This window comes from Euprymna scolopes, chromosome 15 (genome assembly GCF_053919585.1).
Source record: "Euprymna scolopes isolate OS-2025 chromosome 15, ASM5391958v1, whole genome shotgun sequence".
Taxonomy (NCBI): Eukaryota; Metazoa; Mollusca; class Cephalopoda; order Sepiida; family Sepiolidae; genus Euprymna; species Euprymna scolopes.
The window spans coordinates 71,907,299-71,927,215 of NC_136496.1; the positions used below are offsets into that span (position 1 = coordinate 71,907,299).

The following is a 19,917-nucleotide window of genomic DNA, read 5'->3' on the forward strand; positions in this document are numbered from 1 at the left end:
ATTGTTTTGAATTACGGGTGGACAGAAGGAAGTGAAGACCACACGTTCGCGTTTGCTGTCTACTTTTGTGCCTCCATACCTGAAAACTAGTCACATTTTATTTATAATTTTTTGCCTTAAAAAAAAACAGTTCAAGAAATTTTTTTTCTTTTCTTACAGACACACAGATACGTTCACTTTTATATATATATATATATATATATATATATATATATATATATATATATATATATATATATATATATATAAAAGTGAACTGAGATTTGGAAAAATCTGTGTGATCGGTTTTCGGCCAGAAATTTGGCTGTTAAGGGGTCAAAGTTCAACGATTTGACCTTTGAGAACTCTACCAAACTCATCCGACAATTTTGGGCCTAAACACTTGAAATTTTAGATATAGGTTCCTTGAACATGGATCTAACTTAATAACTTGATTTGAGTCCAAAACAATAAATGTTAAAGGGTCATAATAGGGGTCAAAGTTTTAAAAAATGTGATCTCTGCGGTCTCTACCAGATTACTCAGACAATTTCTGGTCTAAACATTTGAAATTTTACATAAAGGGTATTCAGGGATAGGGCAAGCTTTTTAATCGGTTTGAGTCGAAAATTTGAGCTACAAATATATAAATGTATGTATGTATATTTGCATGTCTGCCTAAAAATTTTGACAGAGGCGACGAATTTTCACAAAATCAGTATCGTTTTGAAGCTTGACCCTTCAGACGACAAATACCGAAAAATTGGCTAAAAAACATTAATTTCTTCCCCCTCAATTGCGTACTTTTCTACAGAGATGGGGTTGCTTTTTTCGCCGCTATTTTCGAAAGTCATCCTCTCCTTTCCATTGTCTAGCCTTAATTTAAACTTACGTCACTTCTGGTTTGGCAATAGTTGTAACAGCAAAGACGTCACGTTTTTTTTTCAAGTTCTTTTCCTCCTTCGCAGTACGGGTTCGAGACTGCCTTCCTACTACCACTTTTTTTTTTTGCTCAACACACACACCCAAACACCCGGGCAACGCCGGACACCCATGCTAGTATATATATATATATATATATATATATATATATATATATATATATATATATATATAGCTGAGTAAATAGTAATCTCATTTTAACTGTAAGGAAAGTGTTTAGAAAACATCTTTCAATTATCTTCGATAAACAGAACAAAGTTATTTTATTAAAAAAAAAATGTTTCAGAGGACGCCGTAACAAAAATATTATTTAATTATTGAATTGTGCCGTTTATTCTTTTTCTTAAATTTTGAATCAAGCAAGCTGAAACCACTCTAAAAATTCCAGAAATTCACAAAAGATTGAAAAAGAGCCAAATTATATTCAGTGAGGTTGGGAGTTTAGTTTTCTCTGTAAGTTTTATATAAAATCACCCACACTTATGGAGTTGATATTGTTAACATTAAAAAAGTGTGTGTGTGTGTGTGTGTGTGTGTGAGAAAGAGAGAGAGAGAGAGAGAGAGAGAGAGAGAGAGAGAGAGAGAGAGAGAGATATGAACAGTATTATATACAGTGTGTTTGAGATAAATTTGACGTGTTTTTCCAGAGTGCATAATTAGAACGACGTCATTTATTGAATACAGCTCTCAAAGAAGCCATGGTTTCTAGGTGAGACCTGAACTTAGAGCAGGCTGTTTTTACAATGTGCTTTGAGAGGTGCCTAAACATCATATTGATCTTAGTAATTAGCTCATCCTTGGTACATTTGTTATCTTTCTCAACTGCACCCTACACATAATAGTCTATGGGGTTGTAATAAAGCAAATTTGGAGGGGGGGGTGACATATGTTTGGACTAGTGAAGTCGTAGAATATATCAAACGTTCACTACTGGGTTTTCCTGGAGATGTGACATGGAGTTCAGTCCTGTTGCCATGTATGCGGCCTACCCACAGTCATCCCTTTTTAACCAGTGCTTGACAGTAATGGACAGTAATTCAGTATAAGCATCTGAATTGAGACTAAGTAGCTTTTTGAAGATGTGGGACAGCATGATACGGCCTTTGCTAGAAACTCATTCGAACATCATCACAATTTGAAGAAACTTGGTTTTCATGACGGATCAGACTTCAGATGGACTGTAGACTAGCTACCTGTTGTTTTATACATTGTTCAATTGATCCTGAGAAGAACCATGGCTCGATTGACTGTTTGATTTTGTTGAGGAGTCTCTTAGCTTTTATAAAACAGTTCCCTTAGGTCTTCATTATGAGCTGTTTGTCCTTGCAACTCTTGTATGAGGAGTAGCAAAGCTTCTTGCTCAGCACTTTCTTCATAATTGCCATTCCAATGTTAATTTTTCTCGCCAAGGTTCACAATGCATAAATCTTGCTACACTTTCTTTTGCTAGCTACTGTTTATGTAAACCAACACAACTTTCCAGCTCACACCTCACAGCATTTAAGGTATTGGAGAGAGAGCTTAAATGCCTCCTAAACGCTATCTTCGAGTGTCTAAGGTCTCTCTGTACAAGGCCAATCTGGCGTGAGAATATTTTGCTCTACAAGTAAACTTTGAATAAATATTCAAAATGACATAGTATTCATGACCCCAATAAGTTCTCCTCTGTATAGCCGACACACACTGGCTTTTACAAGCCCCAAATTCCCCAAATGAAGTTACCTCGAGTAACAACACTAACCTGGAAACTCCACCAGAGTAGATGAATTCTTGCCATGAAATCTAGTAATATTAAGAGACCACAAGAAAGATATAGTATAACAATAAAAATACCACTAAGAACATAAATATAACCATTAGAAATAGCAATAGCACAAACCCAATCAGCAATCATCCAAATAGAAATAAGAAAGTTATCATATTAATGAAGAGAAAAGTTGTAACCGTAGAATTCGTGCACTTTGTCTGCTACAAAATAAATGACTAACCAAAAGTATTGTTTATCAAGCCACAATACTTGCTAAAGAAATTCAAAATAACAAGAAGTATTACATAAATATGATCTCTCTAGATTTAAAAACCAGATATTACAACATTAAAATCAAATTCAATAACAAAAAAATACTAAATAAAAACAACAATAGCAAACCATTACTAGGAGCTCAAAGAAAGTGGGTATTCACCAATATTGGTGAAATGACAGGCCAGTACATGTAGAAATTTGGATGACTGGTGTAAACTGTAGATAAACTCTAAAGACCCCCAAAACTTATTAAACTGGAGAAGTGTGAAAATTGGACTTAAAAGTCTACCAAGTCCGAGACTAGCACTGAATTTATAACACTGCATGACAACCGGTGTTCCACATTTTTCCAACCTGTCTCATCATTCGTCCCCATTTTCTACATGCCCCCCCCCACCTTATGACCACAACACTGGTGTTTTGTGGTCACTTATTGGGAAAGTTCTGTGTAGTTGTGAGTTATTCTTTAAATTTGTGGGGATAATGGTCTTGGTGGTTGTGTTACTCTCATGCTGCATCATGGGATCCAACTAGTTGGCTTGTGGCTAACTGGGTCTTGGTTATCCACCTCCATATTTGCATCATACGTGTCATCTGCCATCACTATGTCATCATCTGTCTTTTCCATGTCAATCATCTCATGTATGTCACATGGGAATATGCGGTCATCCCTTCTTGGCCTTTGGGGAGATGGTTGAGGGAGTGGTTGTATAGGCGAACAATCTGGTGTATCCATGACAGGTTGGATCTTCCGAAAGAAATGACGATTGCATAATGTGATTCTGCCACTTCCAACCAACCGTATCCAGTGTTGTCTAATACACATCGTCTTGACAACTCTCTCCATTTTTGTCCATTGTTGTGAATATGGTCCCTTCTGATTCTACACCTGAACGGATTCACTGACCTAAAGATGTTGGAGTTGATGGCTGTGCATATTGTATTTTTTTTTGTTTAACAAATGCCTTTTTGCCATCGCCCTTTCTCTCGGTTTTTTGGTTTCTGTCCAACGATTGCGAATCTGGCACTTCTTGCGAAGTATAGGCAGGTGATCCCTTATTGCTTGACTATATAACATTTTAGCTGGTGATTATCCAAGGTCTTGGTGTGGTGTGTTCCTATGTGTCATCATCGCCTGTGCTGACTGATCATGATGTAGATGCTGTAGCCATCAATGCAGTTCATGAGCATTCTTTTGGCTGTTTTCCAGCTAGTTCAGCTTGGCCATTACTTTGGGGATAATATGCAGATGGTACATGTCTCTTTACACCTCAGTCTCCCAGGAACGTTTTTTACTTCAGTGAGTCAAATAGTGGCCCTCCATTCCCTTCTTGCTGTCTCGTATTGTGGAATCTATGTCTATACACCTCTTGATGTAGACCTTCCACGACAATGAGTCGTATATGCCATAGGAGGTGTTCTTCCATGCCTATATTGAGAGCTTCGGGCTCTTCTAGTTCAAACAAAAGTCTTTTTGCCTCATTTGAGCAAGCCATTCTTAACTCGTTGCGTATTTCCGCAGGGTCGGTTAAACTACACATTTGTTTGTACCAGCTCAATGTGTTGATGAATAATGCCCAGCCTCTGTCGGTGTAACCATCCTCGATCACAGGTCTGTTCGTGTTTTTTTAAGTGTGAGGTCGGTTCGACACATTTTCCCTGTCAGCACGGACCTCGTTATTTTCTTTCTGTAAATTTATCAACTGATGAACTAGTTGCAAGTAATATTTGTCAATGTGTTGTTCTAAAGTCAAACTGTAACCACTGACCTATTCAAATTTGAGTAAGAAAATAATCCTGTAAAAATAAATAGAAATAAATTCTGTTTGTAGCACTATGTAAAATAGATTTAAAAAGTCTATTGAGTCTGAGACCAGCACTGAATTTATAACACCGCATGACGACCGGTGTTCCATTTTTTTCTGATGCATTTCATTGGTCGTCCCCATTCTCTACAAAGTGAAATAGCCAAAAAAAAAACGTATACACAGGATAAAATTTAGTTTAAGATAACAATACATAAGAAAAATAAAATCATTTAAAAAAAGTACTTTTATGCACATAAGTGTTAAGATAGGATTAGACAGTCAGATAAAAAAGGTGTGCCACCTATACAAAATAAAACAATAGAACAGAAAATAGAAGAAGCCAAACCTGAAGCCTGGTGATTGGCTGATGGATGCAAAAACCCACGAGCAGGAGTACCAATGAATCTTATTGCTTAGCTAACTAAAATAAGCCCCATGTGTATAGATAAAAACACAAATTCCATGCATTCTAGCTTGAGGATTGCCTATGAAGTTGAAAGTGGAAGATTGTGTATTGCTTAATGACATATTTTCATAATTCTATATATATATATATATATATATATATATATATATATATATATATATATATATATATATATTAATGTTGGGACAATTAATTGGCATCAGAATTGGGAATCGAAAAAGTCAGAATTTTTTTAGGGTATCAGAACCAGAAAAATTTGTCTCTATTTTCTGATGTCAAAAACAATTCTATTTTATTGTTTTTATTTGTTTCTTTTTGTTTAAAAGTTCATTTTCCATGGCTCGTACTAATGATGAAATATTTTCTGATTTTAAACTATTAGTAAAAGTAAAATTTATAGATCATTCCCACAAGTTATTTGTACTTTGGGAAAATATATGCTTATATTTCATGAATTTTGCTGTAATTCACCCCTTCCCTCCCACACACAAAGAACAAAAATTAACTCTATATTTAGAAATTTAAAAGAATCAGAATCTGTAATTGTATTGGAATCGGAAATTTAGAGCAGAATTGGTAATTGTATTGGAATCAGAAACCTATTGGAATCGTCCAATCACTAATGTGTGTGTGTGTGTGTGTGTGTGTGTGTGTGTGTGTGTGTGTGTGTGTGTGTGTGTGTGTGTGTGTGTGTGTGTGTGTGTGTGTGTGTTTACTTGCAGTCATGTTTTTTCACCTGTTTATTTTGGAAAATATAATAATTCTTTCCTTTTTTCGGTTCTTGTTTCATTTCAGAATCCAAACAAATGCAAGAATAAAATAATTGGAACTAAACCATTATGAACAGATGCCCACAATGTGTGAACAGATTCCAGCACCTTATCCTGACAGAAAAGAATGGCCTGCGATTCCAGCACAGCCAATACTCCAATGCCCAGGCACCATCACACCAGACAGTGACGTGGAGGCAAGAGTCACACTTTTTATGCAAACCACGGGTCGAGGATTGCAAGGACAGTACTGGCGTAAAAGTGCACTAGAACTTTCTAAGTGGTTGACAGCACAAATACAATATGAGCGTCAAGGATGGCAGTTAAAATTACAGACTGCATTAAAGGAAATTGAAAAATATCGTCGGGAAGCCCTTATGGCCGACAAAGTTTTAAGTGATAGCTTAGAATTGTTGCTACAATGCATGAATACATGTACAATCAAGTATAATTCAAAGGTATCTTCAGCTAGTAATAAAAAGCAGTTGTTGACAGAATATGTAGAGGTTCTCAGTGAGGTCTTTAATTTTTTGATTCAAGAGCGTTCACAGTGTTTCTGTCTTATGAAGGTCAATCCTGATATGGAGACAAACCTTGTTGAATGTATACGCCACTTTTTGGATGCTGAGACGCAGTCGAATAAAGAAGCTAAGTCTTATACTGAGAAGCAGGAAGACCTGCATTTGGTGACTTCAAACTCAAATAATGAGCTGGGCAGTTTTCAAAAAGAGGCTACATATGAAAACCGGATACCGGCAAACTATATCTCAAAACAGCCCCACAGCTTCATTATAAGAAAATATAAAAAAAGAAGGTTTGGATCTTTGAGTCCCATGTTCAGCACGATCGATGTGAGTGCTTTAAAAAACAATACAATTTGCAGATTGAAGGCATCAGACTGTGACGAAGAGGACAAAGCCATAGCAGACATAGAGAAGAAAACAAAAAGCATACAACAAAGCTTGAAGTTGTTAAAAACTAAAGAGGTTGACATAAATGATAAGTTTTACAGCGCCAGAAACCAAATTAATGATAATGAGACAATTATGAAACCCACTGAAGACAGACCTCTCTCTGTTACAGGGGGAACAAGAACTCTGCGATCTGATGATTCTTCAGCATCAGATGGTCGCACACAATATAATTTACCTCCAATAAAGGGGAAAAAAATCAAAGAGACTCAGAGAAAGATGGGGTCAGCAAAAAATCAGTCGGAATTTATACATACACCAGTACCTTCACCTCCATCTGCAGAGCCACTAACATTGCAACCAATAATAATAGCAACACATTTATTGCAACAACAGAATCAACAGCAGCCGCAGCTGCATCAGCAGCATCAGCAAGATGCGGGGATTAAACAAGTGCAGAAATGCTCCCATTGTAAATGCAGCTACAAAGTTACAGAAAACCAGAAACTTCCTTGTTGTTATCATCCAAAGGGTAAAAAAAGGGCGGATAAAAATGTTTTAATTTGGCCGTGCTGTAATCGTTCTTTGGAATCGGGAGGATGCACTCCTAGCTTTCATATTTGAAAATAAATAACTATAAAATAAACTAAAAGTTGCTTCTTTTTTTATTGCAGAAATTTCAAATTAAACAACATTATTACGTGTTCAGTAAATCTGAATATTAGAGATAAAAGGATAGTTTCAATTTAAGACTAAAAGAGTCTCTTATGAAAATGAATGGGAGCATATAAAAATGCTATTTTGAATGAATTTTGAATTAAAGATTAAAGAAAATGAATTTTTTAAACAAGTATTGTAATATTTTGGGAGTCTATATAACATGAGTGGGTGGAGATGTAAATCGTGTATATATTTATAAGTTTCTATTATTATCGTCTAGTGATGAGAGTGTATATATGCATGATCGTCTATCTAAACAGCATCTATTTAACAGAGGTCTCTTTAATGTTGCGATATATACAGTGTGTCATATAGTGGTTAGATTGTATGAGAGTGTATATATACGTGTATCCGTTTATGGGGGTCTAACATTGTGATCGTCTATCTAAAGTTCATTGTGTGTATGTACATTTAAATACAGTTTATGACGGAACAATAATGTACACAATACCTTTACAACAAAAAGCACGAATAACATTTATTTGGGGTTTCAACATTTGGCCAATTGGGAAACATATCTGGTCTATATTGGGTCTTGTCTTGACGGAAAGCTGCAATGAAAATTCTCTCCAAAGACGACAGAGCCTCGGGTTTTATTTTCAACAACTTTATTCTGGATGTTTCCTCCTTGGAAATCTGCAACACTCGTTCATTGTTTCTTACAACTGATAAGCATTGGACCCCTCGCTCCCCCAAGTGCTTTGAGCCATTATGACTGGTTGGCTCCTCAATTCTAACTCCACTTTCCAAAGACCCAACTCTAACTGTTTTCTCTCTAACTAATTTCCATGTATCTGAAAAAGACCATCTCCTCCTCCAAATGACGTCATTATTATACGTCACTAAGATAATCACCTGATGTTTTTACATGTCATTATTTTTAAGTTGTCAGCTAAATTGTTATGATAACATTTTTAAGTTAACATTCATAAATTAATGTAAATATTAATATAAATATTTATTCTAAATATTTTTTATTATTCTAAAACATATTTTAGCTGACAAATCTTTTAGCTTGAATAATCATAATAATCGTCAACTAGCACACCTTTCGGTGTTGCTCAGTCAATATTCAACAGTATGACAGACCAAAAGAAAATGTATTTTCAAACTTAAATATATCAGACCAAATTACAATGATTTTTTTAAACTCAAGTATGACAGACCAAAAATACAATGATTTTTCGAACTTATATAAAGACCAAAAGAAAAGTTTTTCAAACTTAAATATGACATACTAAAGACAATGATTTTTCAACGTATGAAAGACCAAAAGACAATGTTTTTTCAAACTTAAGTATGACGTATACAATGATTTTTATATAAGTATAATGATTTGTATATAAGTATACAATGATTTTTCAAACTTAAAAATGACAGATCAAAAGTAAAGCTTTTTCAAACTTAAGTATGAAAAAGCAAAAAGAAAACATTTTCAAAGCTAAGTATGACAGACCAAATTACAAATATTTTTTAATTTTAAGTATGAGAGACCAAAAGAAAATACTTTTTCGAACTTAAGTATGACAGACTAAAAGAAAATGTTTATAAAAAGTTAACTATAACAAACCAAAACAAAATGAGTTTTAAACTCAACTATGACAGACTAAAAGAAAATGATTTTTCCAAAGTTATTAATAACAAGCTGACAGACAAGCAGAACCGTTTTATATAGATGCTTGGATTCATATAAAATAAATATCCTTCCTCCAATCTACGAATTTAGTAATGAAAATGTTGTTCCAAATTTAAGTGTGGCAAACAGATCGATAGAGCCTTTTGCAGAAATGCAAGGATATGTCTAAAAAAAAAAAAAGTGAGGGTCAACAAAAAATCAATAAGATCAAATAAACATAGAACGATAGAAAATATAAACTTTTCCCTTTTAAAAATTGCATTTTAGTTCTTGAGATGAGAAATTGCAAATTCACATTATATACAGTCAGCCTCATTTCATGATTATAGCTATAGTATGTTGAAACATCAATTTTCGTCAGATCAGCAAAGTTAAGAATCACTGAAACTGATCAGTATTTACATGGGTGATCATTTAGAAAAACCAGGTGCCATAAGTTGGAAAGTGACTGCAACTCTTTAGCTCTAAGAAGTAAAGGATTAATTCATCTCTCCTTTTCTGAAATTGTAGGGTAGTCTAAAAATTCTTAAGCTTTAGTAGAGTAATGTCTAAGGGACGAAAACCTTTGAAATAGCAACAGTTCTTCTCTGCGTATCTCAGCAGTGTTTCTAGTGGTCTTGGATTTCTCCTCCCTACTAGACTTGAGCAATGTCATGTCAGAAGAAGTGCAGCTGGTAATTGTGAAAACCTTGCTTCTTTATAAACTCCTCCTCATGTGGCATCTATTGTCTTGAGAGACTGAATATTGCCAGTCAGTTTCTTCAAGTTGTTATCTCTACAACATTCGGTTTTCTTCAGGTGTTTGTAATACTCTATATTTTTTTGAATATCTTGAAGTGGACTCTCTATTTTTCTTAATTTCATCTACTATTGAACAGCAATCAAAACTGTGTAACGGTTGCAACTAATCAAAATGAATTAGCCTGTTTGAGAGTGAAGACTCCAACATCTAAATTTAAAATCTTATATATAAAAAAAACAATTAATTTGTATTTGTGTTTATCCTATCTACGTTTCAAAAATAATTTATTTTATTATATATACTCTTACAAATACTATCTGATTGACCACTATCATTTTGTGGCCCGGAATTTGGTTATAACTTTATGTTAAATTTATATGTGAAACTGATCCCAAAGTCTAAATTTTACAATTTTTTTTTCTTTTTAATTTTCACCAATTCATAGTAATCACTTAAACAAATTAGAATCTCATAGGGTGAAAGAATTTAAGAAAAATGAATTAATACAAGATATCTAAAAGATGTGGAATGCACGAAGGAAAAAAATCTATTGTAATGGATTAAATAAAGTGTTCAATTTAAAATTCCCAGAAAATTACTGATTAACAACGAACGAAGGCTGGAAAGTGCAATGACAGAAATGTTATAAACATAACAACCCAGTTAAAAACCATGTAAATAATGTAAACAAGTAAATATTAAAAACAAAAAAAAAAAGTAGGCATTAAATAAATATATTATCTGAACTGTTTAATTCTTACATTTTTATACTCAAATTTCTTTCTTTGATTAATAATTATTTTTATAATGTTCAAAATATGTGGTTCACTTATAATACATACTAATGGAGTGTCAGGTTATCGTATACAGACTATTTATAGGTAATAAAGCTCGGCTATACTAATTATTATATCAGCCAACCACAGTGCAATTATCAAAAATATGAACAAATAAATTAAAAAGACAAAAAAAAAAAAAAACATCAATATTTGTTTTGTTTTTTTTAGAGTTGGAGGAGCGTTTAGCATTGGAAGAGAGCCACTGGTGCACATGCTTGCATTTTTATAGATCTAAGGGGAAATAAATCCTGCCTGCTTCCAAATATTTCAAGGAACGTAATTGCTACTTTTACATACCTCTCTCCACTGTGACCACGTAATGTATGAACGTGGGTAATTTCCTTGGTTTGAGTATTCATGCAACTTCCCAAGCATTCGTGGGGACAAACCTCTCAGTGCTCGTCTTGTACAACCGGAGGCTTGTCTTTCTGGTGGTTGGCCAACTCCTCCAGTGTTGTTTTCCCTGGCAGCTGTAATTTTTTTTTTTTTTTTTTTTTTTTACATAGGCATCACCACATTATCAAGGCCAAGAGGCCACTCAAGGATAAGGGTTAAAGAGTGTACAGTAATCAATTGGACAATATAGTAATCATTAGTAATGAAAATTTGGTAAATTTGATAACTTATATGGAACGGCTCATCAAGAACTTATTTACGTTAGACTTGAAGACAACCATATTGTAGTCAGCCGGAAAGCAGGAAAACGGAAGACAATTCCACAGGCGTGCAGTTCTAAGAAAGAAGCTTTGTTCATGGAATCTACGTTTAGGTTTAGGCACAAATAAAGAGTGGGGGGAATTATTGATAGTGTTTACAGCTAGACGAGTGTTTCTTTTGAAGGTTTGGCGAGGGGGGACCATAGACTGAAGCTCAGTCGAACACTTTCCATGAAAATAACGATACATCAGAGACAAACTCGCAGCATCTCTTCTGTGAGATAGAGGTTGCAGGGAAGAGAAAAGGACATCTCCTACGAGGCTACGAAGTCTATTTTGAACTCTATCAAGGCAGGACAAGTCCTTTCTAGAAGCTCCTGCCCAGATGTGGCAACAGTATTCCATCCTTGGGCGTACCTGGCTCTTATATAGATCGAGAATTGCATCAGCAGTGAGATATCTACCGGATCGATAGAAAGATCCCACCATTTTTCCAGCGACCTTGGCAACAGAGTTGATGTATGTGTTCCATTTCAGATCAGGAGTAAAGGTCCAGCCCAGAAGCTTGTCAAAACATGAGGCATCCCCAAAACGAGAGCCATTCATTTCAATTGATGCCAGATTGGGATCAGAGCGTTGATGGTGTAAAGATAAAAGTTTGGTTTTAGATGCATTAAAAGTAACCAGCCACTCCTTTTCCCATTGTACCACATACTCAAAATCAGAGGAGAGAGAATCAGAGTCATTTACGATCTTAGATGTGCTACCATAGATGGTAGTGCCATCAGCATAAATGTCTACGAATGATGTAAGGATGTGATTTGGAAGATCATTAATGTAGATCAGGAAGAGAGCTGGGCCCAGGATGGACCCTGAGAGACTCCAGTATTAATACTGTGAGCTTCTGATTTTTGCCCATCAACTACTACTCTTATGAACCTATCAGAGAGATATGATTTAATAATTGAGAAGACATTTCCAGCTATGGTATAGCTGGAGATCTTGTGAAGTAAACCTTTATGGCATACCCTATCGAAGGCTTTCGATATGTCTAGAGCAATTTCCCTAGAAAGCTTGCCTCTGTCAAGAGATTCGCTACTCCTATGAGATATAACTGTAAGCACATCTGCTGTAGATCTAGCAGAACTGAAACCATATTGTGTGTCACTAAGAAGGTTATTTTTGCTGCAATGGTTGACTATTTCTCTATTTAACACAGATTCCGGCAACTTACTCATGATGCACAGGAGACTTATTGGCCTGTACTGAGAGGGAGACGAGCGATCACCTGAATTCATTAATGTAGATCAGGAAGAGAGTTGGGCCCAGGATGAACCCCTGTGGGACTTCAGCATTAATACTGTAAGCTTCTGATTTTTGCCCATCAACTACTACTCTTATGAACCTATCAGAGAGAAATCATTTATTAATTGTGAAGACATTTCCAGCTATACCATAGCTGGAGATCTTGTGAAGTAAACCTTTATGCCATACCCTATTAAAGGCCTTTTATATGCCAAGAGCAATTGCCCTAGAAAGGTTGCCTCCGTCGAGAGATTCGCTAATCCTATAAGATATAACTGTAAGCACATCTGCTGTAGATTTAGCAGAATGGAAACCATATTGTGTGTCACTAAGAAAGTTACTTTTGCTGAATTTTTAACTAGACGTACACATTGAATCAAAACAATCACTATTTATTCTTGTTTGATTTTCGAAATAAAAAGATTGAAAAAATTAACGTTGCTTATGGCAACCAGAGGGAAATCTATATATATATTAGCAAAGTCTCGACTTTAACCGTTGACCTTGACCTTGAAAAATAGTGTGCATCATCTCTAGGTCGGAGACCATTATTATGCCAGGTTTGTTCACGATCGGGTGTGGGCTGTAGGAGAGTATATATACATAGGCTATGACAGACATTGACTTTTGACATTAACCATGAAACATGGTGTGCACCATCCCTAGGTGGGGGACCATCATCATGCCAGGTTTGATCATGATCGGTCCACTGGTGTAGGTTGTAGAAGAGCACACACAGACACAAATGCTACTACTTTGTATATATATATATATATATATATATATATATATATATATATATATATATATATATATGTGTGTGTGCTTTGAAGAATATACATTTCTCTCAGATGAGTTATTTAGTGAGCTTCCTTTATTCAACGAAATACGTGTAAGACATACTTAATAAAATATGAATAATTAATATTATGAGTGTGAATTAAATACATCTTCTTGTTTTGTAATGATAACTAACGATGAGAGAGAGAGAGAGAGAGAGAGAGAGAGAGAGAGAGAGAGAGAGAGAGAGAGAGATTTACTTTTCTCTCCATGAACATTTCTAACTATTCTTATATCTCAGCAATATATGTTTCTTTCTAGCTGGCTAAGGCATATTAGTTTTCAGTTAAATTACTTTTCCTGAAACTTAATGAACATAATATTGTAAAAAAACTTTTGGTAATTTATTCTTTTTATTAAATCATTTTACTTCATTACTGTTAATACCGATAAAACTATTGCACACATATAGTAAAAATAGGGGAAAAATTTTTTTTAATGAATAACGCCAAATATTAATTGATTATAAACTGTTTAAAAATATTTATGCAAATAGTTATGTTTGGTTTTACTTTTCTAGCATAATGATATTACAGAGAATTAAATTTAATTTGAGATTTTGATCGTTTTAAAAGTCTTCAATTGGGGCTTAACTAAAACCTATAAATTTAGTTGTATAAAATCTATTTTAACATAGTTATTTTTCCATAACAGTTTTTTGTGTATATTGGAATATTTTCTCACCTTTGATTTTAATGAGATCTATCTTTTCCGCAACATACATAAAATTATATTGATTATAAAAAATAAGTTAATTCCCCTCATAAAAAACGTTCAAATGATTGTTTAACGATGCAGAAACTAAAAACTTTTTCTAAGTCCATGATTCCGGTTGTATAATCTCTATTTTCACACTTTTTACCATAGCAGTATATTTGTGATGTCTTATAATATTTGGAGTCCTACTTCTTTCATATATTAAAGACACACCCAACTCCTCAATGTGTCTTATTATAATGGACTCTTCCTGGGACGGGTATTCCAGCTAGTATATGTATATGTGCTTAATATGGTATATATTTTTTACGATCTTTTCCGTTATTCCCAAATAGTAATATGTATATAGGTGGGATCTGGAAAAGGAAATTTCTATAAATTCTGTTATTAGAAGAAATTGAAAGCAAATTATAAACGTAGAAATAATTAAAAATATGAATATTGTAAGTGACTTTTGCTGTATTAATGTCGAAATTACTCTGTGTTTATTAACAGTCATTCTAATATTTGTATAATTCGTCAAACAAGACTGTAAGAATATTTGGAATAAAAAATCAGAATGCTCAGAAATAAGAAAGCATACTTGAAGGAAGCGACCTGTATTTAGACTGAAAATCTAATATAGTTTATAGACAATAGTAAAAAGGAAAAATAAATTACTACTGGTGATGCTGGAATAGTGAAACTTTTAAGAACAGTTTCTGGTGAAGTGGATGACTGTGGGAGTAGATGTTAGCGTGAGAGTTAAAATACCTCTGATCTCACATGTGGTTGACTGCTTTAGGATAAGCCATAAATATAAAAGAAATTTTGAAATAAAAAAAAACGAATGCATATTTTCTGAAAACATGTATCAGGAATTAGCTAGATAGTATATGTCGGTTTCTATTTAAAAACTATAACGGTCAATGAAATAGTTGAAAAGATCACTATTTTATATATAAGATTATAATTGGTAATCCAAATAAAAGTTTATTTCAAGCAGTTTATCAGGTGATTATCCCTCAATGGAATGTAGCCACCAACCTAGATAATAGCAAGAAATTAAATGAATAATTTAAAAGTAGATGTTTTTCCATTGACCAGGATATAATGTTACTCATTAAATGATAACTGTGATTTGCAATCTGATATGTGATAACAGATAGAATAATGTCCTAAAAACTTCTCTATATATATGAAAGATGAAATTGTATGTCTGTCTGCTATTTATGCTGATCTATATATATATGCTTCCTTCAGTCTTGACAGACTATGGATACCCACTGTAAGGGTGCCTGCGCGTGAAATTTTTGTGACAAGAGTTGCACAATCTCCAACCACACCTCTCCTGAGTCAACATTTTTGAATACCAGTGGCAAGTGGAGGTTCAGGACGACTTGAAACAATGCTGAGATAAGTGAAAAGCACATACAGCACTTAGCGTTTCCAAATGGTCACCCATCTGTTACTGGTCAGGCTCAACATTGCTTAACTTTGGTGATCTGACGAGAACCGGTGTGTCAATGTGACTATGCCGTCTAATGCATACTTAAAACCCATGTTAATCACAATTCGTCATACCGAGGATATTTTATAGCAAAAATCGTTGGAACTAATATACAGCGATAGACCTTCAATGTAAACCGTGTCTTTAGTACCAAACAAAATAAGGGAGATAATTCTTTCTTTTAACTTTTGCACATAGAATAAAAGTTTTCATTATCATTTAGCAAATGCTTCATTTTTTTTTATATATTAAAATTCGTAAATTTACTTTAAGGTTCAATTTGATAATGTGAAACGTTTAAAAAATTACCTACTGCACATTTGTTGCTCTTGAATGCTGTGTCTATGTCTACAGTACAAGTAAATACAATACCTTTGATTTTGTGTTTTACGTTTTTAATTAAAAAAAACAAAAAAAAAAACAACCTTAATTATCAAGGAAATAAGTATGTCCATCTCAGGGAAGAATCGAAACAGCACTGAAAGCAATGTGTGAGGCAACAAAGAAGAGCTCCAGCTAAAACTGGTTGAGGAGGAATAAAAATTAACTACATATCTTAATTTCCCTAATTTCGTGGTGGTTAAGACGTCCATCTACGACACTGAAATGTCTGAAGCGTATAGGTAAATAAAAAAGAAAAACAAACAAAAAACAAACAAACAAACACATGGTAGCAGAGAGACATCCGAGGGTCATGACCTGGATGTGTAAGGATTTGAGGGCCGAAACACTTGATTGAAGGGGGTTTTCTCCGCTGCGGATTCTCTGCTGTCTGGCTCTCAATCCGAGTTTTCTTCCACTGTAGACATCTTATAGATAAATTTGTTTGCAATGCGGTGAAAGCATGAGTGATGTATATATTGATGCCTTTGTTCAGTCTCAAGAAACAATGGATATCCATATCCATGGATAGCTGCGCATATTATTGTGCGGTAAGGGTTGTGCAATCTCCAACCGTAATATCAAAACTTGTCTTTCCCTCATAATTGTAATATATAAATTTTGTAGCCCAGAAAAAACAATTATATATATAATGGGCTTAAGTTTGCCTTGAAACAGTCCAATGTATCGTTGGGTGAGTGGGAACCAATGTCACAGGAGAAGAATGCCTGAAGTGGTTTAATTCATAAAGAGACTATCTCTTTTGAGAGATAGGGTTCAGCATGCAGTTTTTAAACGATTGGTCTGTAAGGTTTAGAACATCACCCAAATAGTCGACTTGTCAACTGTATTGCCTGTGGGAAGTTGTGTACAAATTCCAAGAGCAATAGGAGCCTTTTATCATGTCTCCAAGTGACACAATGTTCAACGAGCGAGATCAGAGATGTGCCGCTATACAACTTGGGCTCTCTACCGATCCAAGTTATGACAACAGGACCATTGCCAGCACAAAATGCAAATCCAGATAATGCAAGATACAGCCAACTCCTCAATGTGTCTTATTATAATGGACTCTTCCTTGCACAGCTTAACGAAGTTTCCAATTACAATTACGGTCTTTGGTGTGATTTCAAGTGAGGGACACATCATGCTACCTCACATCTGCAAAGTTGGCTTGAAAGTCAACACCAAAGTGTACCTGGGTGTGCTGAAGAGTGTGGTGATCCCCTGGTACAATAAGGTGGTCGGTGGTAGAGCCTGAGTGTGACAGCAGGACTCGATGCCGGCCCACAAGTTCAAAGACCCAGGCTTGGCTTCAGAAGGAGTGCTACAACTTTGTACCCTTCTCTCGTTGCCCCCCTTCCCACTCGACCTGAACCTGCTGGACTACTTCGTTTTGTCATACGTCGAGAACATCACCAACATGACCTCCCACACCACCAAAGTCAGCCTGATCGCCGCTGTAGTGTTGTTATATCGTTCCACCGTGTATTTCTCTATCTTCGCACCATAATATGAAAAAAGTACACCTATATTATATTATCGATATTTATTTCTTTTAACAGACTGATTATTTAAAAAGCTAAAACACTTTAATAGATCTCGATGGATAATCTGAAAGGACAGTTTTTAAATCATAATTATATTAATTAATTTTATTAATATCTTTAATATAATGCATTTAATGCAATAAAATGTGGGCACATTAATTATCTAATTAAGTAGGTCGGATTTTGCAAGTTAGATCTAAATAACAATCTTCCTCAAAAATCGATAGTGTATTCTCTCTAGCCAATTTTTATTCATTATTATTATTATACCATGTTTTTTTTTAAATAATATAACGTACTTTGCTTCAGTCTCTTCCAAAAACAGTTATTCTATCCCAGAAATCGGTCTTGGCACAAGGGGCCGTTTTCGGGGAGTAACAGATCACCACATTTGTGGACCTTATACCAGTAGTACTCAAATGGCGGCGAGTATAGTTTAAAGATGTGTTATGGAAAACATGGCCGATATTTAGATTAACAGATGTTTATAAAATTTCAGCCGTGTCAAAGTAATACAGGTTGAGAGGTGAAAAAGGTCAGACGTATTGGGCCGACACCAGGATTTGTAAAACGAAATAACACTGACATTTAAGTCTCTTTGTTTTAATATGTATCTATTTCTTTCCCTTCCTATCTCTCTCTCTCTCTCCCTCTCTCTCTCTCTCTCTCTACCTCTTTCTTTCTCTCTTGTTTTTATCATTGCAACAGAAAGAGGTGATCAGTTGGTATCAGGAAACCGTTGAAAGCTGATCAGCAGATCGGTTCCCAGCTAAGCCATCTCTCGAGTTCTTATAAAATGTTCCTTGAATATCAAATGTATTTTTTATAAAAAAAAAAAAAAGTGTCGCTTCTACAGAATTGTGCCGAGATTTTGTAGGCGATAAATGGAGTTTTCAGATAATAAAAAAAAACATGGTTTCAACTGATTTTTTTGTCAATTCTAATAAGTTACAATGGTAGCTTCCAAATTACCTGAATATTACTGAATTATTAAAAACCAACTTTAATCGTGTTAGCAGGTGAAATTTTTCCGCTATCTTGTGTTAAATCAAAATGGAAAATTACCTCCCTTTTGAATTCTCCTTTGTTTTACGATCGTTTTTATCAAATTTTATTTTTATTTTCTTATATAAATAATTTTCTACCTTATCGATTTTCATAATTTTTGGATAAAATTATCTTAAAAATACGAGGAATACGTATATACCATTGCTTTCATGTGAAATTCAGTATTACGATTTCCGAAATTTCGTCCCAATAGTGTAAAAACGCCAAGAAAGTAAATGTGTCTGTCGCCTATTTTATACAGTGTACACTTCTTAATTGATGGAACCTGTCACTAATGACCTCTAATGACGCCAAGACCTCGACAGAAATAGGCACATACGTAGCCGACGCTATATTAACCCCTTAATCTTAAAGAAGTGTGCCTATCGTTTTGTAGTGTTTAACAACATAGAAGCTGGTTTGCCATGCCCAGGATGTAAAAGCCATTCCAGAAACGTCTCCATGACATACATACACTAAATCATACTTCTCCGGCAATTGATAGTAACGCTTAGTAAAAGAGGGACATATTTCAACTGCTAACTAAAAAACAAAAATCAGCTACGTTATTAATAAAAAATGTTATTGTTGTTCTGTTTCAACTGTTAAACGATTATTTTTCTCTAAATAACAGCCTATTCATTATAATTATTTGATTAACATGACAGTAAGTAAAAAAATTATTTTAAAACTATTTAAAGTACTGCCTTAATGTAATGATGCAAGCAACAGACACATCATTCATAGGTGGTGTCATTATTCCGAAATGCATAACTCAAGCTGAAACCACTGTCAATAATTTTCCCTACTCTTTATCTGTGCCTAAACCAAAACTTAGATTCCATGAACAAAGCTTCTTTCTTAGAACTGCACACCTGTGGAACTCTCTTCCGTTTGCCTGTTTTCCATCTGACTACAGTTTGATTGTTTCAAATCCAACGTAAACAAATTCTTTATGAACCATCCCCTTAAGTAATCCAATTTACCAAATTTCCACTACTAACGATTACTATATTATCCCATTGACTACTGAACACTCAGTAACCCTTATCCTCGAATGGTCTCCGGACCTTGATAAGTGGTGACTTCTATGTAAAAAAAAAAAAAAAAAATACATGTATCGTTTAATAGAATA

General features: G+C 34.6%; 2 protein-coding genes across 10 annotated transcripts in view; one reads left to right on the forward strand and one right to left on the reverse strand.

Moving 5' to 3' along the window:
* Positions 1-7,512, forward strand: part of LOC145293894 (uncharacterized) — a 92,352-nt gene extending 84,840 nt beyond the window's left edge. For all 3 annotated transcript variants that reach the window (XM_080140662.1, XM_080140659.1, XM_080140661.1), the window contains one exon: positions 5,975-7,512. In XM_080140662.1, coding sequence (XP_079996788.1) covers positions 6,027-7,484 — 1,458 coding nt within the window. In that variant the 5' untranslated portion in view covers positions 5,975-6,026 and the 3' untranslated portion in view covers positions 7,485-7,512. The remainder of the gene's footprint in view (positions 1-5,974) is intronic.
* Positions 1-19,917, reverse strand: part of LOC145293895 (coiled-coil domain-containing protein 73-like) — a 278,863-nt gene that overhangs the window by 186,931 nt on the left and 72,015 nt on the right. The window lies entirely within an intron of this gene.